Source organism: Toxorhynchites rutilus, chromosome 2, assembly GCF_029784135.1.
Source record: "Toxorhynchites rutilus septentrionalis strain SRP chromosome 2, ASM2978413v1, whole genome shotgun sequence".
NCBI classification, from domain to species: Eukaryota; Metazoa; Arthropoda; class Insecta; order Diptera; family Culicidae; genus Toxorhynchites; species Toxorhynchites rutilus.
In genome coordinates, this window is record NC_073745.1 from 218,598,632 (window position 1) to 218,610,857 (window position 12,226).

A 12,226-nucleotide genomic window follows, 5' to 3' on the forward strand; every position below is an offset into this window, starting at 1 on the left:
ACGGAACCTAGATCTAAGCAGGAGGTAATGGATTTCCTTACGGAGTATTTCAGCAGCTTGTTGTATATACCAAGACTAAATGGAGCTACGTTGCAGCAAATGATGGAAAGTACGTGCCGTAGAAACAGTAGTAAAGGTGCAGGATGGTAGAAATATGACATTACACTCTTGACAATTAAAACTGGCTTCGAAAAGAGCCTTCCAGTACCTGGTACGTGATGCCATTCCCATGGACATCGGCGGTCATACTCCGGCGCTGGTATCGAGTCTTGTGAAAGTAAATCTCTCGGAAGGAATTTTTTCTTTGTAGAAAGCATGAGGGTGGTGATGAATATACTATTCAGAATGGATTAAGACACTTAAGACGCGATTGTCCATTGTGAGTAAGATTTTTGCTAAGATCTAATACAACCCGATTTTGATTTGAACGCTCAAGTCTGCCAAAAGGGGGAGTTCAGACCGGTAATTGGTAGATTCAGCGCTCATCAGCAAACCAACGGAAACGGCCTAACACTTATCGACTTCGCTATCTACAAGAACATGGCCATACGTAGCACCTTCTTCCAGCACAGCCTCCAATACCGTTACACCTGGATATCACCTCAGCCAAAAGAAACACAAATTGATCACGTTTTGATCGACGATCGGCACTTCTCGGATATCATCGACGTCAGAACCTATCGTGGCGTTAACATCGATTCAGACCACCAGCTGGTGATGGTCAAACTGCAATCCAAACTGTCAGTCGTCAATAACATAAAACACCAGAGCTTCCCAATCAGTCCATGCACAAACGACATCAGGTTTGTAGTAGTTGAGCGACATTTATAAACCCATGATGTCTAGGTAACAATGCAAGGCGAAGGAGATGCGAGTGTGAGAAAAGTTTAGCTCGTTCTCTACGACGGATGGCTCATTGGCGTAAACGCTGCTAAAGAAGTCTGCGAAAAGGTTGGCAGACTCACGGTGATTGTTTGCTTGGCGTTCACCGTAGAACAAATCCGAAGGGGTTTAATGGTTTTCCTTCCTACTCTTGATAAGAGTCCAGAAAGTGGACGAATCGCGCTTAAAGTTGCTTCCCAAACGGTTGATGTAGTTGCGAAATGCAGCGTTCTTCAATTCAGCTATCCGCGCTCTGGAGAGCTAGCTTGTTTTGTGCAGAACGATTCTCGAAGTAACATTAGCGAATTTTTCGAAGTCTGTTGCGATTTGTTCCTAATTTTTTACACCACCAGGGGCATCTGTGATGCTTTTGCAATCTTTTCTTGAGCGGTAACTTATCAGCTATTTGAGCATTAACGACTTCATAGAAACGGGAAACAGCAGTGTTTACTGGGCAGTCAGACAGAAGGAGTGCCCAATCCACAATAGCCAAAGTTCGGACCATCGATTAAATTTGAAAAGTCATAACTCAAAAACGAATAAAAACACATTTCTGACTTTTTAAAAGGTTATGCAAAAAAAAATATAAAAGTATATAGCGTCCTTGGCCTCGAAACCATGTAAACCATAAAAAACAAATACAATTAAAAATTACGAATTCAAAATTTCATTCTTTAACAAATCTACAATATTTTGGAAAAAAGCCTAGCTCTTCGGCTTTATATTTGATATGCCGAGTTTCATCGTCGATCAAGACACATCCATCGCATTTCTAGAGCACCTGGTCGTACAGCTTACGAACCTGGATTCTGGCCACATTTTGTTTTTTGAGGTTGGGTTGTCTACTTACTCGATAACACTTGTAGCACAGCAGTGGAACACCATACAATTTACTAACTAAAAAGTGTCCACATTTTCATCGCTTGTTTACGTGAAGAATATATTTTTTTCAGGCACACTTGATTTGAGTGTGTATGGATTTCTAGCTGTCTTGACGCAAGGTCTTTTATCGAAAATTGATAGAGAAATTAAAAAAGGAATGTTTTTTTTCAATATTTTTCTGAGATGGTTATTAAAATTATTTATTATTCCTCCCACCGCCCCATTATTTGTTAATTTTTCCTACTTTTCGTGCTTTGACCTATCATTTTGACAATATGTTTTTGAGGTTTAAAATTGCGACAAGATATAAATCTGGTGTGAAAGAGCGAATTGTGGAAAATCAAGTGGCAAATTTTCTAAACTTTATTAAAGTTTTTCTGTAGTATTTAATTTCTGAGTTTGTTTAAATGACCGACTGAAGTTGATCCATAGAAGAATAAAGGGTGTGTCACATCAAATTGCATCACGGAAAAAACGCTGTAGAAATTTAATTTTTAGGAATTATATCATCAGCTTTCGCTTATAATCAGATAAGAGTGTATAGATCACGTTGGCCATGCTTCACTGTCAATTTTTCGTAAATTTGGAAAATGTCGTCGAACGAAAAAGAGCGTCGTGAATTAATCCTGTGCACTCATTTCGAGAATCCTGAGTTGTCACATCGGGACATCGGTAAGATGCTGGAAATCGTCCAATCCACGGTCAGCAGAGTACTAAAACGATACTTCGAGAACCTAATCATCGACCGGAAGGTGAAGAACGGCAAAAATGGATGCTCCGTCAGTGAAAAAGATCACAAGCGCGTAGTTAAGCAGTTTAGACGTGATCCGAGAAGTTCGGTCCGGGATGTCGCCAATAAGTTGAATTTGTCAAGTTCATTCGTCCAGCGGACCAAGCAGCGGGAGGGCCTGCGTACACACAAGGTTCAGGAGGCTCCTGACCGCGACGAAAGGCAAAACATGGTGGGGAAGACGCGAGCCCGGAAGCTGTACACCGAAATGCTGACGAAGCCGCATTGCCTGGTAATGGACGACGAAACCTACGTCAAAGCGGACTTTCGTCAGCTGCCGGGCCTGTTGTTCTTCTCCGCAGAGGACAAATTCAGCATTCCGGAGGAGATTCGCAAGCAGAAACTATCCAAGTTTGCCAAAAAGTACATGGTGTGGCAAGCGATCTGCTCTTGCGGAAAGCGGAGCGCCCCCTTCGTGATGACCTGTACGGTAAACGGGAAGGTTTACCTTAAGGAGTGCCTACAGAAGCGTTTACTACCAATATTGAAGCAGCACGAGGGCCCGACCATCTTCTGGCCGGATCTCGCTTCGTGCCACTATTCAAAGGACGTGTTGGAGTGGTACGAAGCCAACGGGGTCACCTTAGTGCCAAAGGAAATGAACCCGCCCAACGCGCCGGAGCTTCGCCCAATACAGAAATATTGGGCGATTATGAAGCAGGCCCTCCGGAAGAACTCTAAAGTTGTCAAATCGGAGGCGGACTTCAAGAGAAAATGGATTTCTGTTAAAAAAAAACTACACGTCAGGTCAGGTACAGAACCTTATGGATGGGGTAAAGAGGAAGGTGCGAGCATACGGGCTTGGGCTCGAAGTATGAATAAAAAGAAAATGCCAAAAGTTGTTTAATAGTTTTTATTTTACTGTCTAAAATTTTCAAAAGGATCGGTCTACTGGGCGAATTTCTACAGCGTTTTTTCCGTGACACACCCTTTAAGATTTCATTTGATATGTCGATTTTTGAAATCGACTCAATGGTTGAAAAGTTATGACGTTTTGGAAGAAATCTTACTTACTTAATCATCAATAGCCCCAGTGGCATGTGCTGTACACAAAAGTCGTCTCCATTCACATGAATTTAATTTTTTTTCCAATTCTCAACTTTCAAACTTTTTTTAAGGATCAACATATCATATCTTTCTATTAATCCGCAAACATGCCTAGTAGTTACTTAAAAAAACCAAACTCATAAACGACAAAAAGAGTCTTCGATTGTATATTTTTTATATATTTTTTACAGTTTTACAGTACAAATTCACTTATTGGCGCTTTTTTAGTTGGAGTGCTTTTTAATTAGCGGTTCTTTGCTAGTCTTATAGTGTTAAACTCAAAAAATGAAGGCACAGTATAAAAGTTTTTAGTTTTGCAGTTTGTTTAAAAAATATTTTAGAAATATATATACAAATATAAAGTGAATTATATCACATCCACTATTCAAGATAGTTGATGATACTTTTATTTTCTAGCATCAATCCAAATGCAGTAATCCTAATTATTATTTTGGCCGCACATGAAAAACAACAAGAAAAACGCCAACTTTGAAATTTGTGAACTATTGCAGTATTACTTCAGCCATTCCATGCCAAACTGATATAGTGGTTTTCGTATTTTCGTGAAAATTGGTAGCTTGTTTTCGTTATGGTAAAATATTGAACCTGTATTTTTTTTTGGTGATTCGATTTTTTTCCCAAAAATTACTTTTATCAAAAAGTCATAACATTCGAACCACTAAGCCGATTCAGATGATCGACACATCAAATTGAAGTTAATTAGCTAGTCTTTTATCAAACTTGCAAGAAATTTGAATTTTGTTTTCGTAATTATTAATTGTATCCATTTTTTATAGTTCACATGGTGTCGGCACCAACGGCGCTATAATTTTCTATTTTTTTTTTTGAAAACTGAGGATTTTTTACACATTTACATTTTTTACTCAGAATCAGATGTGTTCTTCTTTTCTTTTCTGAGTTATAATTTTAACCGAGATGATCGATTTATCAAATTAAAGCCAATGAGCTAGAATTTTTAGGAAAAATAATGCACTTGCGAAAAAAATTAATTATGTTTTCGTGATTAATAATTGTATTTGTTTTTTTTATAGTTTACATGGTTTCGGGACCAAGGGCGCTATATTTTTTATATTTTTTTCGTGAAACCTTCACTTAACACAGTAAAAAATCAGAGGTGTGTTCTTTTTCGTCTTTGAGTTATGATTTTTCAAAGTTAACATGTTTTTAAGCTTCGTTCGATCATCCTATGCGATAAGACTATTTATATGCGTATAGAACTCCCCTTTTTGCAAGTGTGAAATTATTGACTTCATTTAACTATGTCGATTATCTGAATCGGTTCAGCAGATCAGTTTTATGAGTCATGAATTTTTGAAAAACGAAATTTTTGGAAAAAAGGAGAAAAATGATTTATTTTGATTAAATTTGAAAAATCATAATTTAAAAACGACGAAGAACACATTTTGGATGTTATATAAAACATCCTCAGCTTTCGAGAAAAAATATAAAAAAATATTGCGCCCTTGGACAATGAAAACTATAAAAAACAAATACGATCAATAATTAAGGAAACAAAATTATTTTTTCTTGCAAGTATAGTATTTTTTTAAAAAAGACTAGCTAACTGGCAAATTTGATATGTTGATCATCTGAATTGGTTTAGTAGTTCAAAAGATATGAGTTTTTGAAGAAAGTTATTTTTGAAAAGAGGGGAAAAACTAGATTTTTCGAACCACCCTAAAATGGAATGGGATCTAACATTTTGCGATAAGGAACAAAACTACTAATTTACACGAAAATCTGAGAATGGAATATATATAACACTAAAAAAATATAGTTTGGTGTTAATTTCCCCGGCAACTAAAAAGCTGATTATTAGAAACTAATTGATGTTAACTTTTCATTACGTTGTAAATTTTAGATACAATACCAACAGAGGGTATTGAAAAAAATAAATTTATTCAGAAATCATATTTTTATGATGTTTTTTAAGCGTACATACGTTACCTAGTCGTATAATTATTGTATCATTCAATTTATTTCGATGAGAATGCTTTAAAATATTTCAGCTGGTGCTCTTGCCACATTTTAATTTTTTTTATTCAATGTCCAGTTTCTATGGCGAAGCTTCATTCGTAAATTACACATTTCGTGGAATACGACCATAAAGATTGTTATGAATAGCACAGCATGTTATGATTACAATACATATGGGTTTATTTTGATAATGCAAATATTAACGATATTATACATAAACCGATAAAAATGCATTATAATATTTGTCCACAGCACTTTCAGCGTTGTATATATATATATATATATATATATTATATATATATATATATATATATATATATATATATATATATATATATATATATATATATATTCTATTCAATATTCAGTTCGTAATTTTTATCCCATTCGACGTGTTTATCATGATGATGCTAACATTAATAACATTATATACGAACCTCCCACCTTATATATGACGTCTCCCACCGTTTTAGAAACATCTTAACATTATGTTCAATTTTTAGAGCGTAAACCATCTGTAAATTTTTTCACTGTTTACATTTTCTTGCCACAAATCGTTGCCACTTTTTTCTCTCATGTTCCACTTCGCTTCTCTGCTTGTAGCTTTCTCGAACACGTATTCGCCACACAGTACAGCGGTCAGTATTCAGTGTCCTATGAATAGATCATTAACAAAATTTGGTGTTGGAAGAGCAGCCAGATTCCTGCTCGAAATCGTCCGGATTCACCATCCTCCGTCGCCAGAACTATTGTGATGAACCGAGTAGAAATGGCGCACAACAATTGGAACTGAAACTACTTTATTAAATGTACTGTGTTATAGAGCTGAAGTAGACGCCTATTAAATACACAATCAACTCTTCCGCCCCGGGTGCGAAAGCTTCACTCGACGCCACTGAGTACAGTGCTCCCAAAGTCTTTATCTTGAAATCCTGTGTAAATAGTTTGGGAAAATTTTATGTTTTTGTAAATTAACTTTCGGACGTGGATGTAGCACACAAACTCGGTGCTGTTCGCAGTACATTGTGGAATATACGCATTTGGGACTCTTTCTTCAAGTATTGGGCTATCGAGACACCAAACAGGATCGTAAAGAAAATATTAAGTCTAAAACGCGTGCCCGAAAGTTGTATGACAAGGTGTTAACCAAATTCAATGGATGCATCTTATGGACGATGAAATGTATGTCAAACTGGACTTCGAACATTCTTCGGAAGCTAGGGGTCGCGGAGAGGTTCCCAAGAAATACAAATTTATTTTTGCGGACAAGTTTCCCGGTAAATTGACGATATGGCTACCTTCAGCTGCAGTCAGAAGAGACTTCGATTTTCATCACAACCAACAATATGAACGGACAGCTCTAAGTGAACAAATACATTAAAAACGTGTATTGCTGATCATCATGTTCCACCGGGATTCCGTCGAGGTTTGGCCGGATTCGGCGACTGGCTGTAAGCGGCTTATTAACGTTCAGTATTATTGTGTAATTTATGGTATATGGGCCGCTTAACGTTTTATTCTAAACTAGCTGACCCGGCAAACTTCGTCCCGTCCAAAATTTATTTTTCGCTATCACATTTACGTTTTTTTACTAAACGCACGTTCATAGGTCCAATCGCAGAACTGCTCATTGATTGATTTTCTAACCTATTCTTTAAAATTATCTTTTACTATAAAATTCCTAGTACTTCTGCCAAAACTCATCATTATAATATTATTATAATTTATCATTATAATCACTATAATATTATTTTCAGACACAATTCTCGTTCAAGATTTTTCAACCACTTGCAAATAACATGTTTCTCCGTTATATGGAATAAATGTTTTATACAGAAAATATGATAGAATAAAGACAGCCCTAAATCGGACAATTCCTTCCTCGAAGTGACTTTTATCAACACATTCGGCGATACTCTTTTATTGGAATAGATAGAAGAAGATATAGGAGTGCGTTTCATCACATTGAAATCCATTTCCTTCCAGTTTCGAACAAAGATCAATTTCGCTAGCGCAAACATCAAATGCACTAACAACACTTGTCACTATGTAATTGTAGAACATATGGGAATTTAATTTTCCGAATTTTCCCTTTTTCCATCAGAGTTTTCCGAAAATTTTCAATTGTCATGTTTGGTTGGAATATTTTTGGTTGAAATATGTGTAATATTTTTATGGGACCCCCTCTCCATTCCTGAGGAGAGAGGAGTGTCATACCATCATAGAAACATTTCTCATACCCAAAAACCCTCACATCCCAAATTGTGCTTGATTAGTTCTCGAGTTATTCAGAAGTTTGTGTTTCTGTGCCCCCTGTTATTTGTGTTTCATTTGAGTGTTTAACCACCATAGAAACATTTATTGTACCCTAAAACTTCCATATGCCAAATTTGGTTTCATTTGCTAGATTAATTTTCGAGTAATGCAAAAAATTGTGTTTTATTTGTATGGCAGCCCCCCCTTAGAGAGGGGAGTGGAGAATCTAACCATCATAAAAACATTTATTGCACCCTAAAACCACAATATGCCCAATTTGGTTTCATTTGCTTGATTAATTCTCGTCTAATGCAGAAATTTGTGTTTCATTTGTATGGGAGTCCGAGGAGTGTCGAACCACCCTAGAAATGTTTCTTCTCCATAAAACCTCTACATGCCAAATTTAGTTACGTTTGCTTGATTAGTTCTTGAATTATGCGGAAATGTATGCTTCATTTTTATGGCAGCCCTCCCCCCTCAGAGAGACGGGCGGAGTGTCTATTCACCATAGAAACGTTTTGTGTCCTCTAAAACCTCCATATACCTAATTTGGTTCCGTTTGCTTGATTAATTCTCGAGTAATGCAGAAATTCGTATTTCATTTGTATGACAGCCCTCCCTAAGAGAGGGAGGAGGAGTATCTAACCACCATAGAACCATTTATTGTACCCTAAAACCTCCACATGCCAAATTTGGTTTCGTTTGCTTGATTTGTTCTCGAGTAATGCAGAAATTTGTTTTCCATTTGCATGACACTCCCCCTAAGAGAGGAGGTGGAGTGCCCAACCACCATAGAGACATTTATTGCATCCTAAAATATCCACATGCTAAATTTCGTTTCATTTACTTGATTAGTTCTCGAGTAATACAAAAATTTGTGTTCCGTAAAAACCATTTATTGCACCCTAAAACCTTCACATGCCAAATTTGGTTTCATTTCCTCGATTAATTCTCGAGTAATGCAGAAATTTGTGTTTCATTTGTATGGCAAAAATATTGTACAAAAATATTGAACGTCGGGGGGCAAGAGTCAAAATATTGTGTAAACCCACATTGCACAATAATGTTGGGCCGCTCAAGATATATCCCATTAAAAGTGTACCGATTTTAATTTGGTAGGGCTCTACACTATCAGAAAAAAGTTTAGTTATCGATGTTGATGTAAACACAATGAAATGCTACCAACGATCTATCCATTCCGCAGCAACCTATAAAATAATGTTATTATCACTGATAATGCAATAATCGCTCAATCTATATATAAATAGTACTTCACAACCGAGCACTATCGTCAGTTAAGTAGTTTAGCTCGCTGATTGCATTTCAGCTGCACTATTTTCACAATTATCTCAGTCAGTTTGCTACCAATGATTTTTAAAAACGTATTCTCGCTCGCCATACTGACGGTGGTGGCATATGCGACGACCAACCGATCATACGATGGGTCGGTAGTGTGTTTTACCGTAATGTTTCCGTTATCAGTCGATATAAACGATCCGTTTCATTATTCAACAGTTACAAGGTGTACGAAGTGCAGCAGCAAACTCGCGAGCAAGCCGATGTTCTTCGTCAGCTAGAACAATCCTTTGACGATCTGGATTTTTTGCATCTGAGCAAACAGCTAGGCAGCACTGCGCGTGTTTTAGTTCCTCCAGCGTTACAGGCTGAGTTAGAGGAAACACTTTCGAAGCATGGTATACAATTCATTGAGCTTATCCCTAACGTTCAACGGTGAGCAGTGTGCGGCTTTCAGGGTAACCAATTCATGTTTACATACAGATTATGTTACTATTTTCAGATCCTTGGATGAGAACATCAACGTTGGCACAAAGAAATCATTGAATGCCGAAGAAGCTATTTTGAGCACTTATTTGCGCCATTCTGAAATCGACAACTATCTGGAAGATCTGGCACGCAAGCACCCATCACAGATCCGCGTCGATGAAGTTGGAAAATCATACGAAGGTCGACCTATAAAAACAATCACAATCAATGACAAACCGAACAACACAGTCATATTTCTGGACGCTGGAATCCATGCTCGTGAATGGATTGCACCCGCAACAGCTCTTTACGCGATCAACCAGTTAGCGGAGCACTCGGATGAACACCAAAATATTCTAGAGAATGTGACCTGGGTGATTCTACCAGTTGTGAACCCGGATGGTTACGAATTTAGCCATCAAACAGACCGCCTCTGGCGCAAAACTCGCAAACCTGCCGGTCACTACATTGGCACTGACGGTAATCGCAACTTCGACTTCCACTGGGGTGAAGTTGGCGCATCGTCTTCGCCCGCTTCCGAAATCTATCGCGGAGATGGTCCGTTCTCGGAACCCGAAACACAAACCGTTCGCAATGTGTTGCAGAGACTGCAGGGAAGCTGCAAGTTCTATCTCACGCTGCATTCGTATGGAAATTACTTACTGTATCCGTGGGGATGGACAAGTGACCTTCCCAACAATTGGAGGGACATTGATGAAGTGGCCCAGGCAGGAGCTGACGCGATTGAAAAGGCAACCGGAACATACTATACTGTTGGCAGTTCGACCAACGTGTTGTATGCCGCAGCGGGCGGCAGTGATGACTGGGCTCTGGCGAAATCTAACGTTTCTATTTCCATTACTATGGAATTGCCAGGTGGTGGCAGCATTGGTTTTGACCCGCCAGCGTCATCCATCGAAAAGAGCGTGAAGGAAAGCTGGGTGGGCATTAGGGCGATGGCACTGAAAGTGGCTCAAACTTCCTGAATAAAATGAATTCTTACAAAAATTGATTTTTTGTTATTCGGTGATTCGAAAAATTCGGGTCGATTTTCAGGAAACAACCAATGTCAACCAATTTTTATATACCGTCGATGGGGGTGAAATTGGGTCATGGAAAAACTTTGACAAATTATTAAACAATAACACAGTTAATTATTATACATTGGAAGTAGTGAAAATATATCCCCTATTAAACGGTTCAAAGCTTCCGAAAATATTCGCAATATTTGTCCCAACCCAATCTCACCCCCATCGACGGTGCTTTGAATCGATTATATGTGCACCATTTTGTACTCAGTCTTTCGTCATCATCTACGCTGCTTATAAAATCCCATACTCCCACAACATGTTCAGCTTCCCGTTGAAAAACTGGTCTAGGTACTTCATAATGCTGAAGTCGAAGCTCTTTCCCTTAAATGAATTTGGCAGGGAACTGAATAAGTAATAATCTGGAAGTTTCATATCTTTATGTGATTCCTTTTCAATTTGGACATAAAAACAGTTGATAGAAAAACATTTTTCCTTACATATGCTCATTATGTGTTGTATGGTCGATTGGTTTGCCTTTCTTGAAAACAAACCTTCAGCCTTTTCTAAAATGACCATTTTGAGAAAAAGGAATCTTGATGGCCTGCGTGACTGAGAGATAAGCGTCACACAGGTACAGGGTGTCACCCTGAAAGTGAAACACTTTATTTATCCCATAAAAGTAAAACAGATAACCATTATCTTATCATGGTTATCATGGTAAAGTAGGAAAGTTCAGTTCAAATCTCTCGCCTTTGTATTTAATAACGCTCCGAAAAAAAAATCAACCGAAAAATCTTGCAACCCTGTCGATAATTTTATAGCAAGATAATTCCTTTTTTTCATAAATTCAATATGCAAGGCCTTTTCTGATCATTTTATGAATAGACGCCATTGCACGCCATTTTATTTGCAGAACTGACTGGATTCCGTCCGCATACTTCTTTTTCCATCAGGCTGCTTTTCGGGAACAATTCTATTAGTCTCCTTGAAACGTTTGATGGTTCTTTTCACGAATAATCTGCTCAAATTCAGATCCCTTCTGATTGGTATGCTGCTCATTCCAGCCAAGTGTAGGATCCTAATTTCTTCTCTACTTGGATCTATTACAATTTTCTTTTGTATCAAGTCAAACACTGGCTTTATCACTTACAAGTAAACTATAAACATGTGTCGTAAACAAAAAAAAAACACTACTTATTAGGCTTGTTTTTCAACCCTTCACAATGAAGACAAATTTATGCGAGTTTTTGCGAACTTTTTTCGCCAACCAATCAGAACGAGCGCGGGATCTCTTGCGAAAAAGCGAAAAAAGGTGAAACCTCCCAAGCTTTTGCTGCGGAAAAATACGAGTTCGCGTTGCTTTTACAGTTGCCTCTGCCCACATCAGAAATAGAATCCTGATCCGTGTAATCAGGATATGTGAATAAGATCTAGTGAATGCGCTTCGTAGTGGTGAAAAGCCGACCCAGATGTAAATAACAACAATTTTAGTTTGTTCACTTCACTTCAGATGTTGTGTAATTGCGACGCGCAACCGAAAACCGTAATTGCGACGCGCAACTGTTCCTAGTTGGGT

The 12,226-nt window shown here is 37.9% G+C and overlaps 1 protein-coding gene across 1 annotated transcript; it reads left to right on the top strand.

Annotated features, from left to right (window-relative positions):
• The first annotated feature begins 9,123 nt into the window (after positions 1-9,123).
• On the top strand, positions 9,124-10,627 carry LOC129767696 (carboxypeptidase B-like). Its single transcript, XM_055768852.1, has 3 exons — positions 9,124-9,299; positions 9,371-9,586; positions 9,654-10,627. Exons 1-3 carry the CDS (start codon positions 9,223-9,225, stop codon positions 10,603-10,605), a joined length of 1,245 nt encoding a protein of 414 aa, XP_055624827.1. The 5' UTR covers positions 9,124-9,222; the 3' UTR covers positions 10,606-10,627.
• Positions 10,628-12,226: the final 1,599 nt, after the last annotated feature.